The sequence below is a fragment of the Furipterus horrens genome, unplaced genomic scaffold (genome assembly GCF_987537825.1).
Source record: "Furipterus horrens unplaced genomic scaffold, mFurHor1.1.pri manual_scaffold_9, whole genome shotgun sequence".
Taxonomy (NCBI): domain Eukaryota; kingdom Metazoa; phylum Chordata; class Mammalia; order Chiroptera; family Furipteridae; genus Furipterus; species Furipterus horrens.
Window position 1 is genome coordinate 64053062 of NW_028327179.1, and position 26539 is coordinate 64079600.

Below are 26539 nucleotides of genomic sequence, written 5' to 3' on the forward strand. Positions count from 1 at the left end.
GCTGCAGCTTCTTACAGAACAGAATCTCTTGCTTCTTCTGTGTGCTCCGTCCTTGCAGTTGGCTGAGCCATGCCAATCATGTGATTGCATTTGCTTGGGGTTCACAAGGTAGGATCAGCTCCATTAACCCCTGCAAATGACAATATTTCCACTAGTTTAGAGGAGTTATTAACATAATTCTTTGGATTAATTACAAGAAGTAAGTTTGCTCCTTTTTTTTCCCAAGGAACTGAACTGAAAACACAGCAGCTTGATGACATAACAACTGTACCATTGTTTTTAGTTTTCTGACATTAAGCACAAATAAAGACAGACAAGAGCCCATCTTTTGAAACAGGAGTCAGTTCACAAGGATCTGTGAACTGACATGAGGGACACCTTTCTTGGCTTTCCTTAAAATCTCAGAGGACCCCAAGGATTTGAGTAACATACCAGAGTTTTCACAAGAAATTGTGTAATATATTTAAATTTATAAAGACTCTTTATTCCTGAATACCTCTCTGTTTTTATTTTTCTGTTAGCTCTAGGAATTAAACTGCTAAATTAAACCTATCTAACTTCCAAATTAATTTGTTTTGTTTTTTTTTATCAGTTCTTTGAATATAGAATTAGAAAAAATAATCATCCTGTCCATGTGTGGACATTCTGGAAAATATTTGAAATTTGAGATTCCACAAAGATCTTACCTGCTGTTTTTTTATTTTCTCTCCTTTTTGACCCAAGGGATAACATAACACTTGCTATTTGCACCAGCCAAGAAAGGCAGAAGAAGGAGAAGGCCTGATCTTTATCCTCTGTTCAATATAGGGCTATTGTAATAAAGCCAGGATCATGTGAGGTAGGAGGAGGGGAGACACCAGTCTAAATGGAGGCTGACTCCTGGCCTGGGCCTTTGTAGCTCTCCAATTATCAAGAGCAATTACTTTTGCAATTACTGTTGGCCTTCCATCCACTCGGCCACTCTGCACACCAGAACCTGAGGACTTCATGAAATAAGAACATTATTTTAGAACACTATTCCGTTCATTATAAGTCTGACTGACAATATTATTAGATATGTCTACAATAATGATAATCAGGGCATGCATTCTGTGATGATGTTTATTTCCAAAATTTATTATCTTTCTTCTTCCTTCTATCCTACTTCTGTGTTTCAAGTTTTCCTGTCTCAGTTTCCTGACTCTTATCTACTTCCATTGTCTCTTGTCCTTTCCTCTTTCTAGAGCATGCTGGCTTGTATTATTCTTCCTCAAAATAATATGGAACAATCATGAAATCTCATAGCTCCTTGGCCCCCACCCCAACCACTAGCTTCTATTCTAAAGGAATTTACCTTCTTGACCCACCAGTTCCTTAATTGATCTAGAAAAGCACCATCTAAGAGTTCATTCCAAAACCAAAATCTGAAAAGCAGATTTTTGGCAGCCCTCTGATAAAACTTATTCAGACAAGGAGCAATAATTTTGCATAAGACCACTGAGCTTTCCCTCAAACAGGCCTGTTTCTTCTGCTGGACTAACGTTAGGCTCTGCTAATTTTCTTCTGTGTCCCTTTCTGATGCTACCTTTCTAACAACATAATTCAGGTGGTTACAGACTCAGACCCTAACCCCATATATTGGTCTTTGTGGTATAGATTATAGTCACAAAGTGCTTGGCTGTTTTCTTTGGGGTTTAAAAAAAGCAATTACTTCTGTTCCATCTCTCATTAATTACTGGAAATGTAGTAAACTGACACAAAAATAGATTGCCCACTCTTTGGGATTTTTTTTCTATAGTAGCTTTGCATTTTTTCTATAGTCATGCATTTTTTAACACGTTGCCATAGCAATGAGTGAACTTGAATGTCTTGACTATCTTGTCCATAGGTGAATGTTCTATACTCCATAATTCCAGGCCAGTAATCCAGCTTCCTTCCTTGAGGCCTGAACATCATCACTACCCAACAATCGATGAGCCTCTTCCACCAAGTAAGCTTTAGATTTTAAACTCTGTCTTAACTTTTAGTCTTAACTCTTTCTATCAAAACTAAATGGGTCAGTATGAACTTGCATGTAAACATTCTAACTTCCTTAACTCCATACTTTGCACAGTTATCAAAAACCAGTATAACACCTACTATAAAAATTATTTGAATTTTCTAATTAATGGTTCAGCATGTGATCTTAAAAAAATAACCCAGTATTTTCAGTGCTCCTCAACTTCTGAAAGGGAGAGCATTCCTTTATAAGTCCATGCAAACTGTACATATCCCTTAAGTTTCAAATTTTACTATTTAATATTTAGAAGTTTGCAGATCAAGATTGAATAATCCTATTGTTCTTCATTGGACCTGTTATATCTCGAGCATCTCCATATAACAAAACATTTCAATCCATCAGGACCCATGAACTTGCATTTTCCTTGCTATAACTTGTATCAATAGTTGACAGCCTTTAGTTTCTTCTGTAGTTCTTAGGGTTTTAGAAAAATATCATCTCATGGGATAGCATTTAATATCATTTTCTCCTAGTAACTGCAATGTGTAAGTAATAATTATCCAAACAGTCATTGGAATTTGGGAAAATCATTTATTCTCTCAAGACTCAGTTTCCTTATATGTAAAGTAAATCTTCAATATCCTCATTTATTAAAATGGTAGATTTGGACTAAACAGTCTCTAAATATCATTCTATCATTAGCCTCATAATATTCCATTATAATAAATTTATAGGAAGGAATTGACACCCCACTGAGCATCACATATGTTCACGACTTCTGTAACATCTCTGTTTTGGTTTAGATTTGTTTCTCAGGCAAAGATAATCTTAAGATTTGATATATTCTATAACTGCAAGATCTTTTCAGGATGCTGAGAATCAGTATTTCTTTACACTCTTTGGCCTGTGCTTACATTAAGTGGTATCAGCTTTCAAAAGGAAAAATGCTTATTCCTTAATTCATCTATTCTTGCTAATGTGATAAACTTTTCATTTACCCCAATTTTCTCTTATGGGATTATTACTGTCTATGAGGAACAAAACAGACAAAGGTCCCTGCCCTCACAGAGTTTACAGTTCAGTCTGGCACAGACATATAATAAACAATAAAAAGGAGAAGAGATAATATAACCTGTTAGATGGTAATAAGTGCTATAAAAAAAAAATCAGAGCAGTGTAAGGGCATCTGGAGCTTGTGTTGGTGGCTGGTTTGACAATTTAAATAGTGTGGTCAGGTAAGCTTCATTGAGAAGGCAACCTTTGATGCTAGACTTAAAGGAGGTAAGAGAGTTATCCATGCAGGTATTATGGAGAAAGAGCTTCTCGAAAAAAGAAAACAGCCTGCCAATGGGTTTGAGGAACAGCAAGGAGACAAGTGTGTCTGTAGTAGGTGATGATATCAAGGAGATATTGAGACCTGTAGGACCTTTTAGAACACTTAAGGGATTTGGCTTTTACTGTGGATGAAAAGGGAACATTGTGGGGTTTTAAGCAAAGAAGTGGCATTGTCTAAAGTTTTGAAGGTTTTTTTGTGGTTAGTGTGTTGGTATTAAATTGTGAGAAGGAAGAATAAAAACATGACACCCATCAAAAGGTTATTGCAGTGACCTAGGTAGAAATAAGGGTAGCTTGGGCCAGTGGGTAGCCATGGAGGTGATGAGCTGTGGTCAGATTCTGGACATGTATTTTATGGGTAGATTTGTTGACAGATTAGATGTGATAAATGGGAGAAAGACAGAAGTCAATGTTTTCAAGAATTTTTACTTAGAAGGATAGAGTTTGCATTTAATTGAGATGGGAAGGGAAGGCTACAGATAGAGCAGGTTTGGGTAGGAAAGCTCTGAAGCTTGGTTTTGATCATGTTATATTTAAAATGTCATCCAGGTAGTAATGTTTAAAAGGCACTTGAATGTGTGACTGAAGTTGAAAAATTGAGGCTACAAACATGGCATTAAAGGTGCTAAAATTTAAAAATATATACAATTTTGCTTTTGTTAGTATAATAACTAAGATGATATTTTATTATGCTCTACATTGTTCTTAGATTTCATGGAAAATATATAATTTAGTATATGATAAGTGCTTCAGTTACAAATAAATTGATAGAAATGAATTATTCTAATTTGCCCCAGCATCATTAAAGTATCATTTTCACAAGTTTTTTAGGAATCACAGTGCCAAGTCCAACAGGGCATGCTGAGGCCTGAAGTCCTGTTTGGAAATTTTTTCTTTATACAATATGATTTATAAAATTGAAAGTTAATTCTTAACACAACAACCTAGAAAACATGTTTATAATCTCTAATTCCACTTAAATGTTATTTTCTGAATATAAAACTATGCACTCCACATACATAATATATTGACAAATCAGTCTGGATTTCAACCTTTTCTATTAGTGATTTAGAAATATTGAAACTTTCAGAGAGAATTTATTATTATTGCTGCATCATTCTCTCTCTTTTTTTCCTTAGAGAATTTGTAGGACAGAAATTTTGTCTTTGAAGGAATCCTTTCTTTACTGTGAGTTCCTGGAAGGCAAGGATGTGTTACTCAGCAATGTGTCCTGGGGACCTGGTATAGTTCCTAGTTCATAGTGAACACTAAGAGGAGTTTGTTCAATTGAATTGAATAGCACAACACTCTTTCAAGAGTAATACTCATTCTTTGTTAGATAATAGTCATGTTGGATTCAAGGGCAAAAAAGGCATCCAATTGCTAATAGTTTGGGAATCACTGAAATTTCAAAAATTTTGGTTCAAGATTAATTACCTAGTAGTCACATATTCACAGAATTTAATCAATGAGCTTATTATAATTTAAAACTAGTAGCTGGTAAGTGGATTATGTAGAAGTTAATTTTAATCAAAACCTCTTAGAATTTAGTTATACAATCTTATTATATTTTTTCTTCAATTTGTCTTATAAGTTTGGTGTTTTCTGGTGTTTTGGTTTGGAGGGGGCATATTTTGGTAATTCCTCAGGTAAATATCAGACATAAGCCATAATAATAAATATACTAAATATATCAAGTTTTTCATTAAAAAAAAATGAGAATTGCCATTTCATTACCTGAATGATAAGTTTTCAATAGAATTGTTAACAGGTGAAACTTGGTTCTTCTTGCCGATGCAATAAAGAATTAGAGATCAGCAAATCTATTAGCATGCAAGCAGAGTTGGTAATTTGGGTGATATGTTCTCATGGAAGAGAATGGGCCTTGCTGAGGTAGAAGGAAACATAGGTTCAGGGAAAAGCAGGGTAAGGACAATGAAAGTAAGGGCGGCCAAAGGCTGAAGTGGCAAGTGCACCTGGGTGGCCAGAGGCCGGGTGGCCAGGGAGAGCCAAGAGAGTGAGTCCTTTATTCTGAAGACTTATATAGTTAGCAGAATGGATAAAAAATATATATATTCATTGACAGGTAAAGGTGGTGCCAGCTTTTCTGGGGGGATGTGACTACCTAAACTCAGGTATGTATGGGGGTCTCTTACCCCAAGTCCTTATCTTGCTCCAGATTAACTGAAGGCAGTTAATTAAAGTTGGGGCAGTTACCCAAAGTTATTTATGTGCTCTTTCTTTAAGCATTAGGGACTTCCTCATAAAACAGAGTGATCAGAGGTAGGCGTTTAACCAAAATTATTTTATGGGCTTCTTCCTTTTGGCACTATGGACTCTTTTCAGTCTGTCTTTCAGGCCTTGGGACGAATACACAGTTTCAAGGGCTTTCTTTCCCAAATAGTGGAAATGATACCTAAAATTTCAAGGACTAGCCTTGAAATTCAAGGATTGCCCGTGTTAGTATGGTGTTTCTTGTGATGTTGGAACACCTGGCAATATTATCAGACCAGGCTCAATATTGCTGAGAGAGTGGGTGAGACATGTCTCCCTCTTCCTCCCTGCCTCGGTTTACTATTCATCCTACCTAATTAATTGTTAAAAGGCATTTCCTGGCAACCAGAACATTTGACACTGGTTAACAACAGCAGCACAGTCTCAGAGTTCTTCCTATGCTGTTTCCTGCCTCAGAATCATTACTATCTGATCTACTCCCAAAATCTATAGTTTTTCTCATTTAAAAATCTGAATGGTTTTCCTTCATTTGCAAACATTTTTGCTTTTTCTTCTTTAATTTTTCAGCATAATTTTATTATGAAGCTATTATTTCCACCACACTTTTACATGTGGACTCTAAAAACTTTGGTACAACAGATATTGCTTTTCCATGTTAAGTTCAGATATTTATATGTTATTGCCAGCTCTCTGTTTTGAGGACTTTTTCATATACCCTACCCCACCCAGCCCATACATGTATTATGTAGTGTATAGCTTTGACCCCACCTTTTAAATTAGTAGTTTAAATTTGAGAAGTAAATGAAATTATTCTTATCTTAGGCTCCCCCTGCTATTTTGAATGGTTATCAAAAGAGAAGTACTTAAAAGCTTGATGCTTGTTAATTGTTGTTACTGGTTTTGTTTTCTTTTGGTCAAGAGGTATTTGGCAGCCACACATGGGTTGAATATACACTGAAATTATAAGTTATCAAAAAGTATGAATTGAAACCCTAGATATCAAATCCCTCTCAAGAGGAATGGCAATCAATTTAAGTTGCTAAATATTAGATGGAGATCATCTAAAGTTGCATGTAATTAAAACTGGTTTTAACTAGTCTTTTTGCTGTCATTTGAGTAGCCAAAAAGATTGACAGAATGGAAGTTTTTAAAGAAAGAAATAAAATAAACTTTAGATGTTCTCTTTAGAAATTATAAGAATTTAACATAGATTGTATTTGAGGAACTATAGTTACTGTTTAAAATGGCTCAGCAGAGCCCTGGATGGTGTGGCTAAGTGCATTGAGAGCCCACCTGTGAATTGAAAGGTCACCAGTTCAATTTCTAATCAGGGCACATGCCTGGGCTGTGGGCCAGGTCCCCAGTTTGGTGCATGCCAGAGGCTCTCCCACTTTTCCTCTCTCCCTTCCTATCTCTCTAAAATAAATAAATAAATTAATTAATTAATTAATTAATTAAAAAATAAAATCTTAAAAAAAATAATAAAATGGCTTAACAGAGAATATGAATCTAATAGGCTCTTTTTGGGAATGCCAATTCCAGGCCAATGCCTCAGAAGTCATGGCAGGTTCTGGGGCAGAGTTGGCCTTCAGCAAGAAACCAATTTTGAGTTTTACCTGTAGAAAACCTGGAGGTTTTATGTGTTTCACACGGATCAACTGTTTTTCCTTTATTTTTCCTTTTGCCTTTCTATTACATGCTAGACTGGGAAGCTCGCATTGACAGCCATGGGCGGGTCTTTTATGTGGATCACATGAACCGCACGACCACCTGGCAGCGTCCAACAGCAGCAGCTACTCATGGCAGAATGCGGAGATCAGGTTCAATTCAGCAGATGGAGCAACTCAACAAGCGGTTGGTGATCAGCATGCAGAAAGCCTCTATAAACCAGAGTGAAAGGGGAATAACAGCTAAAGGAAAATCCCATGTTACACTTCTCTACTCAGACTGTATGAGAGGGTCAGAGATTAATTTTATATCTTAGAATTCCATTAATAGTGGGTAGTTAGAAAACTGTATTTAGAATTTGGTGGCAGAAGATGAGCTAGCTTGTCATTAAATGTGGGGACTCCTCTAAACTTCTTGATGGCCCAGGTTTGAAGACAAGTGTTCTTAATCAAGAGGCTCATGGAGTCTCCCTACCCAAACCCTGGGTATTCACTGAGGGTGTCGGTTTTGCATGGACCCTTCAGCAATTGTATGCAAAATTACATATGGAGGCACTTTTTTTCTTCCACATTGACCCATATCTGTCATAAGAGTCTCAAAAAAGTCTGTAATTTCAACAGTTGCAAATATTCCAAGGATAAATTTTATGGCATACTAAATGCTTTGTGGAGAAAAACTGTCTCATATATCACTGTATTCATATCTCTTCTGGTCTCATAATTGCTATATATTCAGAAATATTAATACTTAAAAAGATTATTTCTTAAAGTAGTTTTAAAACAGTTTTTAGAATAATTTTGTCTAAAAACTAGACCCTTACTAATGAATTTTTAAATATATCATTTTTGGTTTAACCTGCAAACAAAATTAACCTATTATGAGCATAGTATAAGACATTTTTCTTCTTTAAGGCCAGGATGGTAGCTTTGGGGTAATTTTAGTAACCAGGAATACAAAATGCAGGCTCAACTTCAGTTGTATCCACATGTTGTCTTGTTAGTATGAAATAAATAAAAGGTTGAGAGGGATTAAAAAGAATAAAGAACTGGGTTTGGGGGATGCCCCTATTGATATAAAATGTTCTTTGAAAATTAATTGTATTGGCCAGAAAAAAGTGGACAATTTAGTCCTATTAAAAATACACAGAGACAAAAATTAAACTCATTACTGTTGTACACAGAAAAGCATGCTGTAAGTAAAAATCTCCTTGCTTGAGCATTTGGAAGACATTTGCTTTCCATTGCTCCCCATCAGTAGTGTTTAAGTAATTAATGAGAACCAGAAAGATTTTTCACTGGCAGCATACTTCTCTATAATCACTTCCACAAAAAGAGAGGATATTACATGGGAGAACTTGTGATAACCTAGTTTTATTAGCTATGAATGCATCAAAAGTCTATGGGAGGGTCCATTCATAGTGACTGCAACAAAATTCCTATAACTGAAAAGTAGAGGACAGAGGGGGTGGGTTGGGTGGGGGAGAGAAATTAGGGGAAAAGGGGACAACTGTAATTGAAAAACCAAAATTAAAAAAAAAAAAAGTAGAGGACAAAGCAAGCTCATTTTATGTAGAGACCCTGTTGAGAATCCATTGACAGACATAGCCTTTAGGTCTGTCTTGCCAGAACAGATAAGCTGAAGTTGTTTAGCAGGGTAATAAAAGAGATAGCATCATTAGGTTATATCTATGAGAAGTGTAGTTTGAACACTAAAACAAAGCAATAAATCAGAAACAGAAGTAAGCACCTTGACTTATGACACAAAAATTCATGAAAATTCATGGTGTTCAGGCTTTATAATATAAAAGTTAAGTCAACTTTATTCTGAACTAGGCCTCCAGAGGAATTTCGCAGGCTTTGGTGTGTAAAGTTCTGTGCCCTTCACTGGAGCTGACCATGGAGAGAGAGGCAGCCAGACTTTGCTGAATAGGAAGTTACATTTGTTGCCTCCATCTTTAATACTTATCATAACATGTTGTTTTCAAGCACTTCAAGTTTTTCAGTGATTTAGTATGATAAAGGTAGCCACAGAAAGTATACTACCAGTCTTTTATCATTTGCAGGTATGATCACACAAAGAGGCCATTTTTTTTTTAAAACAACATTCAGTTATCAGGAAAAACGATAACTGTCCCACAGCAAAACAGATTGCTCAGTGTTACAAGAAGTAACACTGAGGCCCTGGCTGCTGTGGCTCAGTGGATTGAGCGTGGGCCAGCAAGCCAAGTGTCGTTGGTTCGATTTCCAGTCAGGGCACATGACTAGGTTGCATGTCAGGTCCCCAGTTGGGGGCGCGAGTGAGAGGCAACCACACAATGATATTTCTCTCCCTCTCTTTCTCCTTTCCCCTCTCTCTACAAATAAGTAAATAAATAAACAAACAAACAAATAAATAAATTATTTAAAAATAAATAAATAAAAAGAAATAACACTGAAAATCAAATGTATTTGTTCAAGAAGATGCACATTAATAAATGCTGAGTGCACAAAAGCAGTATGTCTTCACCACACTCAAACTCAGCCACATCCCACACTTGGCACGCACTTCTCAGCACATAAAGGCTTTGCCGCATGCTCCCACTGCAGGGAAGCCCTTCATTGCCTGCCTTTTACCTAAGTACATATTTCCTGCAAAGGCCAAATCCAAACTTTATGCGGTCTTTGAAAACTTTCCAGAACCTTTCACACACAGCCTGTGGCCACCTCCTCTACAACTGATGATTGATTATCCCTACCTCTGTAATAGTCCTTACCTTTTACCTTATTCTTCTGTATACCTCCTTCTAGTGCTTGTCATGGCACCAGTTAAACAGGACTCTATATAAGACTGTTTCCCAAGTAAATTTCTATACTTTCAGAATATCCTGAATTAACTAACTCTACCTTAGCATTAAGCAATCAGAAAATATAAATATGTATTATTTTAAATAATTAATTAAAGTTGGATTGTTTAGTTACTTGGATAAAATTGTGCTGTTGAGAAATGAAAGTTTTACTGATTTTTTTAAAAGAAGTTAACCAGCTTTTGTTTCAATCACCATTTATTCCCCTATACCCTTATCCACCTCTACCCACCACCCACCCCTCTGGCCATAATTACCACTGTTATCTATGTCCATTAGTTCTTCCTTTTTTTTCTTTTTGGCTCATCCTTCCACCCCACCCCCACCCCCAGAGCTGTTAGCCTCATCTCTATGAGTCTATCTTTATTTTACTCATTAGTTGAAGTTGTTTATTAGATTCCACATATGAGTGAAATCATATGGTACTTGCCTTTCTCTAACTTGCCTATTTCATTTAGTATAATGTTCTTCAGGTCCATCCATGTCGTTGCAATGGGTAAAATGTTCTTTTTATGGCCAAATAGTATTCTATTGTTTGAATGTACCAGAGTGGTTATATCCAGTCATTTAACTGAGGGACACTTGGGCTGCTTCCAAATCTTGGCTATTGTAAATAATGTTGCAATGAACATAGGGGAGCATATACTCCATTCAGTGGGTTGTCTTTTCATTTTGTTCATGGTTTCCTTTGCTGTGCAAAAACATTTTAGTCTGATGCAGTTTCATTTGTTTATTTTTTCTTTTGTTTCTCTTGCCCAAGGAAATATATCAGAAAAAAATATTGCTACAAGAAATGTCCAAGATTTTACTGCATATGTTTTTTTCTATGGCTTTTATGATTTTGAGTCTAACATTTAAGTCTTTAATTCATTTTGAATTTGTTCTTGTGAGTGGTGTAAGAAGGTGGTCTAGTTTCTTTTTCTATTTTTTTTGCAATTATTTGTTTATATTTTCCAATAGCATTTATTGAATAGGCTATCTTTAGTCCACAATATGTTTTTGCCTTCTTTGTCAAATATTAATTAATTATAAATTATAAAGGTGTAAGTTTATTTCTGGCTCTCTATTTTGTTCCATTGATCTATAGGTCTGTTTTTATGCCAGTATTATGCTGTTTTCATTACTACAGACTTGTAGTATAGTTTAATATTGGGTAGAATGATTTATCCAACTTTACTCTTTCTCAAGAGTTGTTATATTTGGTGTCTTTTGTCGTTCTATAAAAATTTTTGGAATATTTGTTCTAATGCTGTGAACTATGCCATTTGGTATGTTAATAGGAATTGCATTAAATCTGTAGCTTGCTTTGAATAGGATGGACATTTTAATGATGTCATTTCTTTCTATTCATGAACACGGTATATGCTTCCACTTATTTGTCTTTTGTAAAATTCCTGTGTCTTATAATTTTCCAAAACTAATCATTTATTAGTTTTGATCATTTTTTGGTGAAAATTTAGGGTTTTCTATAACCAATATCATGTCATCTGCAGATAATAACAGTTTTCCTTCCTCCTTTCCAATTTGGATGCCTTTTATTTCTTCTTCTTGTCTGATTGCTGTGGATTGGGGGGACATCTATGTCTTGTTTTTGAACTTCAAGGAAACACTTTTATTTTTGTCAGTTGAGCATGATGTGACTGTGGGTTTGTCATATATGGCCTTCATTATATTGAAGTTTCCTCTTTGTATTCTTACATTGCTGAGAATTTTTATCATTAATCGGTGCTAGATTTTATCAAATGATTTTTCTACATCTATTGATATGATCATGTAATTTTTATCCTTCTTTTTTTGTTTATGTGTTGTATTACATATATTGATTTCTGGGTATTGTACCAACTTTACGCCCCAGCATAATTATTACTTGATCATGTTGTATGACCTTTTTAATGTATTGCTGGGTTTCGTTTGCTAAATACTTTGTTGAAGATTTTAGCATCTATGTTCATCAGGTATTGGCCAGTAATTTTCTTTCTTTGTAGTGTCTTTGCTGGCCTTGTAAAATTATTTTGGGTGCTTTTTCTTCTCTTGAATTTTTTGGAATAGTTCAAGAAGGAGAGGTGTTAGTTCTCTGAATGTTTGGTAAAATTCAACAGTGAAACTATCTGGTCCAGGACTTTTTTTTGTTAGGATTTTTTTTATTTATTCAGTTTCACTAGGTGTAATCTATTATTTAGATTATCTGATTCTTCCTGATTTAGTTTTGGAAGATTGTATGATTCTAGGAATTTATCTATTTCATCCCGATTGTCCACTTTGTTAACATATAGTTATTCATATTTTCTTACAATCTTTTGTATTTCCTTGGTGTTGGTTGTTACTTCTCCTCCTTCATTTCTGCTTTTATTTATTTACGTCCTCCCACTATTTTGCTTATAAAGTCTGGTTAAAGGTTTGTCAATCCCATTTATCTTTTCAAAGATCCAGCACTGATCTTTTTATTTCCTTCTTCCTATTCACTTTGAGCTTTGTTTATAGTTCTTTTTCAAGTTCCTTTAAATGTAAAGTTAGATTGTTTATTTGAGCTTTTTTATGTTTGTTTCTTGAAAGAGGCTGGCAATGCCATGAATATCCCTCTTAGGATTTCTTCCCTGTGTCTCACAGATTTTTTGTGTTGTGTTCTCATTTTCATTTGTTTCAAGGTATTTTTGATTTCTTCCTTGATTTCATTTTTAAACCATTCATTGTTTAGTAACATGTTATTTAGCCTCTTTATATTTATGTGTTCTTTAGATTTTTTTCTTGTGATTAATTTCTAGTTTCATAGCATATGGTCAGAGAAGATGCTTGATATAATTCCAATCTTTTTAAATGTATTGAGATTTGTTTTGTGTCCTAATATACGATCGGTCCTAGAAAACGTTCTGAGTGCACTTGAAAAGAATATATATTCTGCTGCTCAGAAATATCAATTAAAACCATTTGATCTGGTGTGTCATATAAGGCCACCATTTATGTGGAAGATCTATCTGGAAGGTCTATCCATTGATTTCAATGGAGGTGTTAAAATCCCCTGCTATGACTCTGTAACTGTCTACCTCTCTTTTAAAAAATGTTTTATTATCATTCTATTACAGTTCCAATTTTTCCATCTTTGCTGTCCTCCATGCAGCCACCCCCAATTCTCCTACAGTCAATCCCCACACTGCTGTCCATGTACATGTGTCATTCATACATGTTCTTTGGCTAGTCCATTCCCCTTCTTTCTACCACTATCCAGCTCTCCCTTCTCCTCTGGTCACTGTCAGTCTGGTCAAAGCTTCCATGCCTCTGACTTTATTTTTCTCATTAGTTCATATTGTTCATTAGATTCCTCTTATAGGTGAGATCATATGGTATTTGTCTTTCAATGACTGGTTTATTTCACTTAGCATGATATTTTTCACTTCCATCCATGCTATTGCAAAAGGTAAGAGCTCGTTCTTTCTGCTGCATAGTATTCCATTGTGTAAATGTACCAGTTTTTTCATCCACTCATCTACTAGTGGGCACTTAGGCTGTTTCCAGTACTTGGCTATTGTAAATAGTGCTGTTATGAACATAGAGGTGCATAGATTCTTTTGAATTGGTGATTCGATATTCTCGGGTATATTTCCATCATTGGAACTGCTAGTTCAGAAGACAGTTCCATTTTCAGTTTTATGAGGAAATTTCATACTGTTTTCCACAGTGGCTGTACCAGGCTGCATTCCCACCAACAGTGCACTAGGATTCCCATTTTCCCACATCCTTGCCAGCACTTATTCTTTGTTGATTTATTACTGATGGCCATTCTGACCAGTATGAGTTGGTATCTCATTGTGTCTTTAATTTGCATTTCTCTGATGGCTGGTGATGTTAAGCATCTTTTCATAAGTTTATGGGCCATGTATATGTCCTCCATGGAGAAGTGTATATTCAGGACCTTTGCCCATTTTTTAATTGGATGGTTTTCCTTCCTGGTGTTCAGTTGGATGAGTTCTTTATAGATTTCAGAAATCAAGTCCTCTTCCAATGTATCATTGGCAAATATGTCCTCCCATATGGTCAGTTCCCTTTTCATTTATGATGATGTTTTCTTTAGCCATACAGAAGCTTTTTAATTTGATGTAGTTCCGTTTGTTTATTTTTCCTTTATTCCCCTTGCCCTAGGAAACATCAGCAAAAATATTGTTATGTAAGAATCTGAAATTTTATTGCCTATGTTGTTGGTCTAGTTTCATTTTTCTGCATGTACCAGTCCAATTCTTCCAACATCACTTATTTAAGAGGCTATTTTCACTCCATTGTATGCTCATGTCCTCTTTGTCAAATATTAATTGACCATAGAGACATGAGTTTATTTCTGGACTCTCAATTCTGTTCCATTAATCTATGTGTCTGTTCTTATGCCAATTCAAGACTGTTTGATTACAGTGGCCTTGTAGTATAGCTTGATATCAGATATTGTCATTCTTCCTACTTTGTTTTTCTTTCTCAAATCGCTGAGTCTATTTGGGGTCTTTTTGGGTTCCATACAAATTCTTGAAATGTTCATTCTAAATATGAGAAATATGCCATTAATATTTTAATAAGGATTGCATTGACTCTATAGATTGATTTGGGAAGTATAGACATTTTAATAATGTTAATTCTTCTAATACATAAACACAGTGTATGCTTCCATTATTTGTATCTTTCTTCAGTGTTCTGTAGTCTTCTGAGTAGAGATCTTTTATCTCCTTGATTAAAGTTATTCCTAGGTACTTTATCTTTTTGTAGCTATAAAAAATGGGACTTTTTCCCTGGTTTATCTTTCTGATATTACATTGTTGGTGTACAAAAATGCCTTCTATTTCTGAATGTTGACTTCGTATTTGCTACTTTGACAAATTCACTTATTATGTCATGTGATTTCTGGTGGAGACTGTAGGGTTTTCTAAAAACACTATCATGTTGAATAATGACAGTTTTACTTCCTCCTTTCTAATTTGGAGACCTTTTATTTCTTTTTCTTGCCCGATTGCTTTGGCTCGAACTTCTAATACTATGTTGAATAAAAGTGGTGAAAGCAAACACACTTGTCTTGTTCCTGATCTTAGGGGGAAAGCTTTTAGATTTTGTCTGTTGAGTATGATGCTGGCTGCAAGTTTCTCATATGTGGCCATTATTATGTTGAGGTATGATCCCTCTACGCCCACTTTGCTGAGTAATTTTATCATAAATGGGTGCTGTGCTTTACCAAGTGTTTTTTCAGAATCTGTTGATTTGTTCATGTGATTCTTGTCTTTCATTTTGTTTATGTTGTGCATTATGTTTATTGTTTTGCAAATATTATACCATCCTATCTACCCTGGGATTAATCCCACTTGATCATAGTGTATGTTGTTTTTAATGTATTGCTGGATCCAGTTTGCCAATATTTTGTTGAAGATTTTAGCATATATGTTCATCAGTGATATTGGCTTATAGTTTGTTTGTTTCTGTTGTGACTTTACCTGGTTTTGGAATTACAAGAACACTGGCCTTGCATAAAAGTTTGTGAGTCTTCCCTCTACTAGCATTTTTGGAATACTTTGAGAAGAATAAGAGTTAGCTTGTCCCTAAAAGTTTGGTAAAATTCACCTGTGAAGCTGTCCAATCCAGGGCTTTTGTGTGCCCAGGGTTTTTATTTATTTATTTATTTTTATTACTGCTTCAATTTACCTAGGTTTTTTTTATTATTGTTTTTCAATTACAGTTGTCCCATTTCCCCCCATTCCTCCCCTGCACCAGCCCACCCCTTCTCCCACAGTTACATCGTCCCCTGTTGTCCATGTCTATGAGTCATTTATACATGTTCTATGACTAAACCCTTCCCTTACTTATCCTCCTTCTCTCCCTCCCCCCTCCCCCCTAATAACTGTTGTTCTGTTCCTTGTTCAATTTAGTTCATTTGTTGTTCCTTAGTCACCTGTATTAGGTGATATCATATGGTATTTTTCTTTCATTGCCTGGCTTATTTCACTATGCATAATTCTCTCTAGTTCTATCCATGTTGTCTCAAATGTAAGGAGTTCCTTCTTTCTTTCTGCTGTATAGTATTGCATTGTGTAAATGTACCACAATTTTTTAATCCACTCATCTACAGACGGGCACTTAGTCTGTTTCCAGCACTTAGCTATTGTAAACAGCACTGCTATGAACATAGGGGTGTACAAGTTCTTTTTAATTGGGATTTCAGGATTTTTTTGGTATAATCCTAGCAGTGGAATTGCTGGTTCAAAAGGCAGTTCCATTCTTAGTTTTTTGAGGTAATTCCATACTGTTTTCCATAGTGGCTGCACCAGTCTGCATTCCCACCTACAGTGCTCGCCAGCACTTGTTTGTTGATTTGTTGATGATGGCCATTCTGACAGGTGTAAAGTGGTATCTATTTGTGGTTTTTATTTGCATCTCTCTGATGGTTAGTGATAGTGATATTCTTTCATGTGTCTATAGACTTTCTGTGTATCCTCCTTGCAGAAGTGTTTGGTCAGGTCCTTTGCCCATTTTTTAATTGTCTGTCTTCTTGGTGTTGAGATGTGTAAGTTCTTTATATATTTTGGAGATCAATCCCTTGTTTGATATCATTGGCAAATATGTTTTCCCATAGGGTTGGTTCCCTTTTCATCTTGCTAATGTTTTCTTTTGCTAAGCAGAAACTCTTTAGTTTGATGTAGTCCCATTTGTTTATTTTTCCTTTATTTCTCTTGCCTTAGAAGATGTATCAGTGAAAATATTGCTTTGTGGGAAATCTGAAATTTCCCTGGTTTGTGTTTTCCTCTAGGGCTTTTATGGTGCCACGGCTTACATTTAAGTCTTTGATTCATCTTGAGTTTATTCTGGTGTGTGGTGTAAATTGGTGGTCTAGTTTAATTTTTTTGCACATCCTTGTCCAGTTCTCCCAGCACCATTTGTTGAAGAGGCTCTTCTCACTCCATTTTATGCTCCTCCCCCTTTGTCAAATATTAGTTAACCATATAATCCTGGGTTTATTTCTGGGCTCTCTATTTTGTTACATTGATTTATATGTCTGTTCTTATGCCAGTACCAGACTGTTTTGATCACAGTGGCTTTGTAGTATAGTTTGATGTCAGATATTGTGATTCCTCCTATTGTGTTCTTCTGTCTCAAGATTGCTGTGGCTATTCGAGGTCTTTTTTGGTTCCATATAAATTTTTGGAGTATTTGTTCTAGGTCTGTGAAATAAGTCATTGGTATTTTAATAGGGATTGCGTTGAATCTGTAAATTGCTTTGGGTAGCAAAGAAATTTTAATGATGCTGATTCTTCCCATCCATGAACATGGTATTTGCTTCCATTTATTTGTATCTTCCTTGATTTCTTTCTTCAGTGTTATGTAGTTTTCCAAGTAAAGGTCTTTTATCTCTTTGGTTAAATTTATTCCTAGGAACTTTATTTTCCTTGTTGCTAAGGTAAAGGAAAATTTTTAAAATTTTTCTATCTCTGATATTTTGTTGTTGGTGTACAGAAATGCCGTAGATTTTGGTATATTTACTTTGTACCATGCTATTTTGTCAAATTCACTTTTTATTTCATGTAGTTTTTTAGTGGAGTCTAAAGGGTTTTCTATGTATACTATCATGCCATCTGCAAATAATAACAGTTTTACTTCCTCCTACCCAATTTGGATGCCTTTTATTTCTTTTTCTTGTCTGATTGCTGTGGCTAGGACTTCCAACACTATGTTAAATAGGAGTGGAGATAGTGAACATCCTTGTCTAGTTCCTGATTACAGGGGGAATGCTTTCAGATTTTGTCCATTGAGTATGATGTTGGCTTCAGATTTAATGTATATAGCCTTAATTATGTTGAAGTATGCTCCCTCTACTCCCATTTTGCTAGGTGTTTTTATCATAAATGGGTGTTGTATTTTATCAAATGCTTTTTCTGCATCTATTGATATGATTGTGTGATTTTTGTCTTTCATTTTGTTTAGGTGGTGTATTACATTTATTGAATTGAAATACTAAACCATACTTGCAACCCTGGGATGAATCCCACTTGATTCTGGTGTATGATCTTTTTAATGTGTTGCTGGATCCTGTTTGCCAATATTTTGTTGAGGATTTTAGCATCTATGTTCATCAGTGATATTGGCCTGTAGTTTTCTTTCTTTGTTGTGTCTTGACCTCGTTTGGGTATTAGGGTAATACTGGCTTCATGGAAAGATTTTGAAATTTTTTCCTCTTCTTGGATTTTTCTGAATAGTTTGAGAAGGGTAGGAGTTAGTTCTTCCATAAATGTTTTTAAAATTCACCTGTGAAGCCATCTTGTCCAAGGCTTTTGTGTACTATGAGATTTTTGATTGCTGTTTTAATTTCATCCTTTGTTATCAGTCTGTTCGGGCTTTCTACTTCTTCTTGATTCAGTTTTGGAGGATTATATGTTACTAGAAATTTGTCCATTTCATATAGGTTTTCAAATTTCTTGCCATACAGTTGTTTGTAGTAATTTCTTACAATCGTTTGTATTTCTGTGGTATCAGTCGTGATTTCCCCTCTTTCATTTCTGATTTTCTTTATTTCGGTCCTCTCTCTTTTTTCTTGATGATCCTGGTGAAAGACTTGTCGATTTTGTTTATTTTTTCAAAGAACCAGCTCTTACTTTTGTTGATCTTTTGAATTGTTTAGTCTCTATGTCATTTAATTCTGCTTTGATCTTGATAATTTCCTTCCTTCTACTCGCCCTGGGCTTTGTTTGTTGTTGTCATTTTAGTTCTTTTCCCTGTAGGGTTAGATTTTTTATTTGAGATTCTTCTATCCTTTTTAGGTAGACCTGTATTGCCATGAACTTTCCTCTCAGGACTGCTTTTGCTGTGTTCCCTAGGTTTCAGGTTGTTGTATGTTCATATCATTAGTTTCCAGAAACTTCTTGACTTCTTGATGTCATTGTTAACCCATTCTTTATTTAATACCATGTTATTCATTCTACATGAGTCTGGATGTCTTTGATTTTTTTTCCTTGAGGTTGATTTCTAGTTTCAAGGCATTGTGATCTGAAGAGATTCTTGATGAAATTTCAATTTTCTTAAATATATTGAGGCTTGTTTTGTGTCCTAAAATGTGGTCTATCTTTGAAAATGTTCTATATGCATTTGAAAAGAATGTATATTTTGCTTCCTTGCGGTGAAAAGTTTTACATATATCTGTTAAGTCCATTTGGTTTATAGTGTGTTGTTCAATGCCTCAATATCCTTGGTGTTTCTTTGCTTTGAAGATCTGTCTATTGTTGATAATGGAGTGTTAAAGTCCCCTTCTATGAGTGTGTTGCTGTTAATATCCTTCTTGTAGTCTTCTAGTATTTCCCTTATATATTTGGGTGCTCCTATGTTGGGTGCATATATGTTTACCAGGGTTACATCTTCTCTTAAGTATAATGAAATGTCCCCCTTCTTCTCTTTTTATGGCTTTTGCTGTGAAATCTGTTTTGTCTGATATAAGGATTCCTACCCCAGCTTTTTTTTCATGTTCATTTGCTTGATATACTTTTTTTCATTCCTTCACTTTCAGTCTGTGTAAATATTATGTTCTGAGGTTTCTCTTGTAGACAGCATATATGTGGGTCATATTTTAATATCCATTCCGCTACCCTATGTCTTTTAATTGGAGCATTTAATCCATTTACATTTAAGGTTATTATTGACAGGTATTTATTTATTTCCCTTTGTACCTGTGTTCCTCTCACGTTTTTTCTTCTTCTTTTTCTTACACTATTTCCTTTAGCATCTCTTGCAATGCTGGTTTGGTGGACATGTATTCTTATAGTCTTCCTTTGTCTGAGAAACTCCTTATTTCACCTTGTATTTTGAATGAGAGCCTTGCTGCATTGAGTAATCTTGGTTGTAGACCTTTGTTTTTTATTGCTTAAAATGTTTTTGACCATTGCCTTCTGGTTTGTAGTGTTTCTGTTGAGAAATCGGTTGATAGCCATATTGGAGCTTCCTTGTATGTTATTTGCTGTTTTTCTCTTGCTGCTTTTAGGATTCTCACTTTATCTTTGAATGCTGCCATTTTAATTATAATGTGCCTTGGAGTGGGCCTTTTTGGGTTCACCTTAATTTGTCTGCTTTGATTTTCCACCTTTGTGGTATGAGATTCTTTATAGGAGACATGGGGGATTCAGTGGTGCAGTATTTTTGATCTCCTGAGCCTGATGCTCTTAGGATGCCCTTTATGCCATTTGTTTAAGCTGTCTGGTTCTATTTCAGTTACTCTTTGGTGGATCCTTCTCTCTGGCTAGTTGATTGAGGGTCACTCTGCCCACCTTGTCTTGAATTATTTTGTGGAGATGCTGTTAAAACATAAACACACAACCCAGGCAAGAAACCCACACCCTCAAAAATATCCCCCACCCACAATCCCACTATCAGCAGTAGATGAGCCAGTATTAATACAAATATAGAGAGCTTAATACTATTATACTATAAGAGAAACAGATAAGTGTTGTTTTAAATAAAAGGAAAATGATTTTTGAGAGGGAAGATGATAGGATAATAATAGTAGCAAGTAGGGTCAAGGCTATGCAAGACAGTAATATTTACATTGTATGTTAAAAAAGAGTGGGAAGAATGCAGAATGAAGTGAGAAAGTGGAAGTGTATAGTATTAGGTTTATTGAACAGTTATATACTATCTGTTTAGTGTGAAAGGGAGGCTAAAGAAAACAGACTAACAAACAAAAATTAAAGAAGAAGGATAGGAGGGAGAGAAGGTAGGAAACAGATTAAAGAAAGAGTTAAAAAAAAGGAAGAAAAAATGAAATAAAATAAAATAAAAAGGAAGAGGAATAAAAGAGAAGGAAAATAAAAATAAAAATAAAGTTTTTACTCAGGTCAACCTTTGTGCGTGGTCTTCTTTTTCTGAATCCATACCTAGTCAAAACTCCATGAGTTTCAAATTTTTTCTTTCTGGCTGACTGTGAGGATATCTGGCTGGTTTCTGTGGCTGCTCTACTCTCATTTGTGGTCCTGCTGCAACTTTCTTTTTTTTTTTTTTCAATTTCTTTTTAATTTATTTATTTGTTTGTTTGTCTCTTTATTTTTTTAGAGATAGGGGAAAGGAAAAAGAGAGAGGGAGAGAAACATTACTGTGTGGTTGCCTCTCACTTGCACCCCCAACTAGGGGACCTGACGTGCAACCTAGTCATGTGCCCTGACTGGGAATCGAACCAGCGACACGTGGCTCACAGGTCGATGCTTAATCCACTGAGCCACAGCAGCCAGGGCTATCCTGCTGCAACTTTCTGCTGTGAGCTGCACTGAGTTGGGTCTCTCCCCACTTGTCCTGCGGCACCCTCCAGCAATCCTCTGGGTTCTCTAGCAAAGTTGTTCTGCTGGCAAGCCAGTGCACATGTCCCTAGTTCCAGCCCAGCCTTGGGTCCTGTTTTTGCTCCTCTTCCCAAGAAGTCTCTGTGCTCCAAGCAGCAGCACAGGGCTGCATCGGTCCCTGGCTGACAGTGTCTCACTGTTCACCTGTGCACACTGCTTTCCTGCCTGGGGTCCCCACTGAGTCTGCGTTTCCACTGCAGCTCTCCTGTATGAGCCCCTCTCTCTGGCTTAGTTCCACTCCTTTTTGTTTAGTGGTGCCGTGATGCACGTGCCCAGGGTGCAGGATTGCCAGCCCAGGGGGTCCCCACCTCGACTCAGTTCATACAGCTTCCCACGGTCTGGGCCACTCGCTGTCCTCCCACACTTTGGGCTGTTTCAAGGAAACCTTCCTATTGTCTCCCTCCGGGACTCCGCTTGTCCCAGCACCTATGGTAAGCAGCAGTTTCCAAGCAGATCTCGGCCAATGAGCTGGTCTGCAGCTGCCCCTTTGGGGTGCGGTGAAGCAGCAGCACCAAGCTGGGGGGCCCAGCGACTCCCCTTGAGAGCGTGGGCGAACCTCCTTCCCTTTTCCACTCCGCTCCCACACTCCCTTCCCTGCTCGTGCTATCTGAAATCTGCAATCATTCACTTGTCTCCGTGTTTGTATTTCAAGCCTTTCTGTGATGAGAGCAAGCAGACAACACTGCTACCTACTCTGCCGCCATCTTCGGACTCCCAATTTAACTAGTTTTTATTGGTCTATTCAGGCTGTCAGGGCACACCAGAGAAGGAAAACTCTGACTCCAAAAAACCTCCGCTGCCTTGCGGCATACCTCTTCAGGGGAAAGGCTAAGGGAGTAAACCCCGACAGAAAATCCGGAGCCGGAGTCCCTAAGGCGGTTTGACGTTGTAGTCAACACCGGCAACTCCTGCGGCGCACCTGAAGCCAAGCTGTATTGACTCCGTCTTTCCCTTGGACCCTTCAGCTGCGAAGAGAGGGGGGGGTCTGCTGCATGGGCAACAGCAGACCCTCCATATCACCCTGCCCAGGCTCTGTAGCTTCAGCTTCACTGGAGAGGACACTCCAGCGTCATTGCAAGATGTCGATTCAACACGGGAGGAGACAGATACCGTGTCACTCCCGAGTCGGACTACGCAGCCATTCTCGGCGGTGCAGATAGACTCTTAAGAAGCTACACCATCGTCTCTCGAGACGGACGGCTGCCGACGACGATTCAGGCTGTCTGCTTCTTGATTCAATTTTGGAAGATTATACATTTCTAGAAATGTGTCTATTTTGCCCAGGTTGTCAGATTTCTTGGGAGATAGTTGTTTGTATTAATTTATTACAACCCTTTGTATTTCTGTGGTATTGATTATAATTTCTCCTCTTTCATTTCTAATTTTATATATTTGAGTCCTCTTTTTTTTTTCCTTGATGAATGTGGTTAGAGGCTTGCCAATTTTGTTTTTCTTTTCAAAGAACCAGATTCTGGACTTATATATCTTTTCTATTGTTATTTTAATCTTTATGTCATTTAATTCTGCTCTGATTTGATCATCTCCCTTTTTGTACTTGCTTTGGGCTTTCTTTTATTGTTGTTGCTGTAGTTCTTGTAGATATATAGGTAGATTGTTTGTTTGAGATTTTTCTCATTTTTAGGTAGGGCTCTATTGCTATGAACGTCCCTCTCAGGATTACCTTCACTGTCTCCCATGCTTTTGGATTGTTCTGTGTTCATTTTCCAAAGACTTTCTGATTTCTTCCTTGATCTCTTTGTTAACCCATTCATTATTTAATTGAAGGTTATTCATTCTCCATGCATTTGAATGTTTTTGAGTCTTGATGAATTTCTATAGCTTTACCTTCTCTGGGAAGCACTTTATTTGCCCTTCCATTCTAAATGATAGCTTTGCTGAATAGAGCAATTGAGGTTGTAGGTCCTGCTTTTCTTCATTTTGAATACTTATTGCCAGCCCCTTTTTGTCTGCAAGGTTTCTTTTGAGAAACAGCTGATAGCCTTGTAGCTAACTTTTTGCTTTTCTCTTGGTGCTTTTAAGTTTCTCTCTTTATCTTTAACTTTTGTCATTTTAATTATGATTGTCTTTGTGTGGTTCTCTTTGGTTTCAACTTGTTTGGGATTCTGTGCTTCCTGGACTTGTATGTCTATTTTCTTTGCCAAATAAGTGCAGTTTTCTTTCATTACTTTTTTCAATTAATTTTTCAGTTTCTTGCTCTTCCTCTTCTCCTTCTGGCACCCCTATGATTCAGATGTTTAAAGTTGTCCCAGAGGTTCCTAAACTTCTCATTTAAAAATTTTTTTTTTTTGTGTTCTTGTTTCTTCTCTCTGTTTTGGTTGATTGCTTATTTCTTCTTTTTGTTCCAAATCATTGATTTGAATCCTCACTTCCCTCCCTTCACTGTTGGTTCCCTATATATTTTTCTTTATTTCACTTTGTGTCACCTTCACTTCTTTCATTATTTTTTGCCATACTTTGAGTTCTCTGAACATCCTTATCACCAGTGTTTTGAATTCTGAATCTGATAAACTGCTATCTCTGTTTTGTTTAGTTCATTTTCTGGGGTTTTGTTATGTTCTTTCATCTTGGCCATATTTCTTTGCCTCCTCAATTTGGCAGCCTCCCTGTGTTTGTTTCTATGCATTAGGTATAGCTTCTTTTACTCCCTGTCTTAGTAGCATGGCCTATGTAACAAATGCACCTGTAAATTAGGTGGGGCAGAGCCTAGGTAGTTAGCAGGGTAGGACAACCTGCTTCACCATTTTGTGGCTCTGTGTGTGGTTGGGGCCTTGGAGTGGGGACAGACCCATTGCCTGACACTTGCCCTGTTTCCAGTCACTTCACCTACTTCTTGTGTTTGGCATCCTTTCAGCTGCTGCCATGGAATCTGCATATGTTCTAAGGCCTTTTGGGCCTCTTAAGCATCAAAAATATGGCAATTTTTTCCATCTTCCTCATTGGCTTTTAGAGCCAGAGGTAATGGGGTTTTATCTGACCAGTGCTGGAACCCTGGGCTATGCAGTCTGGCCTGGGGCTGGGATCACTCACTTCCAGGGTATCCCTCCTGATTTTATGCACCACATGTGAATGTGGGACCATCCGTTCCGTCACTGCTGTCACTGCTGCTTCTCTGAGCCACACCACCTCTCTGCCCTGTCACTGCAACTCCATCCCTCCTACCCATCTGGATGAATATGTCTTCTTTAAGTCCTTGGTTGTCATTTTTAATTTATTTTTGAGATCCAGTTGTAATTCCTTCTATAGTTGTGTGAGGATACCAAGTTTGTCTACTTACATCTTCATCTTACTAGAAGTCCTGCATGATTTTTGGGACTGTTAAATATTAAGATTGTCATGTAGTAGAATGTTTCCTTAGGGTTCTATTCCCAAAAGAGTAGACCGGGGGAGATATGCATGGTTTTAATATTTGATAATGATCCCTAATGTTTTCTAAAGTGATTTTGTGGTTAACTCTGCCAGCAACAGCAGCTTTACTTCCACCTCATTTTTTTAGTGGATAAAAGTTTTATTTTATTTTTTAATAATTTAAAATTTTTTTCAGTTACAGTTGACATCCTATTATATTAGTTTCAGGTGTACACCCCAGTGATTAGACATTATAAAATGTATTAAGAGATCATCCTGATAAATCTCATATCCATTTGATGCCATTCATAATTATTAGAATATTATTGAGTATACTTCCTATGTTATTTTTTCACATCCCCATGACTATTCTGTAACTACTAATTTATATTCTAAATCACTTCACTTTTTTTATCCACTTCCCCAACACTCTTCCTATCTAGCAACCATCAAAATGTTCTCTTTATCTATGAGTCTGTTTCTATTCTGCTTGTTCATTATTTTGATTTCTAGATTTAATTTTTTATAGATATGTATTTATTGCCATTTTATTGCTATATTTTAAAATAATTTCTTCTTCTCCTTCTTCTTCTTCTTCTTCCCCTCCTCCTCCTCCTCCTCCTCCTCCTCCTCCTCCTCCTCCTCCTCCTCCTCCTCCTCCTCCTTCTTCTTCTTCTTCTTCTTCTTCTTCTTCTTCTTCTTCTTCTTCTTCTTTCTTCTTCTTCTTCTTCTTCTTCTTCTTCTTCTTCTTCTTCTTCTTCTTCTTCTTCTTCAAGAATATCCTTTAGCATTTCATGTAATACTGGTTTGCTGGTGATGAACTCCTTTAGCTTTTTCTTATCTGGTAAGCTCTTTACCTGTCCTTAGATTCTAAATGATAGCTTTGCTGCATAGAGTAATCTTGGGTGTAAGTCCATCTTATCTTTTTGTGGGTTTTTGCCGACTTAAGAGGTGCTGCTGACATTTTTGGTCATTCTTACATTTCACTTCTTGAAGGAAGGTTCTATTTTTGTTCCCATGAGTTAGTTTTTTGTTGTGTATTTTATATTATTTTATTTTATTTTTATTTATTTATTTTACCAATTATAGCTCCTCCAATGAGAATTATCTGTTCTTAGGCTTGTTTTTTTGTTTGTTTTTGTTTGGTTTGCCTTGGTTTTGGAAAGTTCTTTTTTCTTCTTTGTTTTGTTTAATTTGTGTGTGTGTGTGTCCATTTACAAATTAGATATTCCAGCTTACTTTCTTCCTATTTTTTATGGACTCTTTCAACAATGTAAATATTTAACCTCTTGCTGCAAAAAAGTGAGGAAGGATAGTGAAGGGAAATTCTCTCCTCTATATAACAAAGTGAGCCTCTGAACCTGTAGTTCTGCCCTTGCTGAGTGACCCCTTCACACACCCTGTGTGTCATGTTTCCCCAAGATGGCCCTGCACTTCAGCAAAGATCAAGAGGTGGTCTCATACCTGGAATTTGAGAATGTTGACTCAGTAAGGGGTGAGGTAACTAAGGTTCAGCTTAGGACATATGAAACAGGTGTTGAAATTGCTAACATTTTCTTCATTAAATAATATTTACTAATAAAAATTGTCCTCTGTGGCCACTGCACTTTTTGAAAGAAGAGAGACTGCAACTGAAATTTGTCTAAGCCCTGTTCCAGGTATTTATTGCTGAGTAACAAACTACCCCAAACTTAGTGGCATAAAATAACAATAACTTATTTTTGTCATTATTATTATCATCATCATTATAATTTTTTTTCATGATTCTCATGCTTGACTAGATTT

General features: G+C 36.4%; 1 protein-coding gene across 1 annotated transcript in view; it reads left to right on the top strand.

Moving 5' to 3' along the window:
• Nucleotides 1–26539, top strand: part of HECW1 (HECT, C2 and WW domain containing E3 ubiquitin protein ligase 1) — a 576869-nt gene that overhangs the window by 274583 nt on the left and 275747 nt on the right. Inside the window, exons 9-10 of the mRNA XM_090287382.1 lie at nt 1868–1969; nt 7252–7402. Of these exons, the coding sequence (XP_090143508.1) occupies nt 1868–1969; nt 7252–7402 (253 nt within the window). The remainder of the gene's footprint in view (nt 1–1867; nt 1970–7251; nt 7403–26539) is intronic.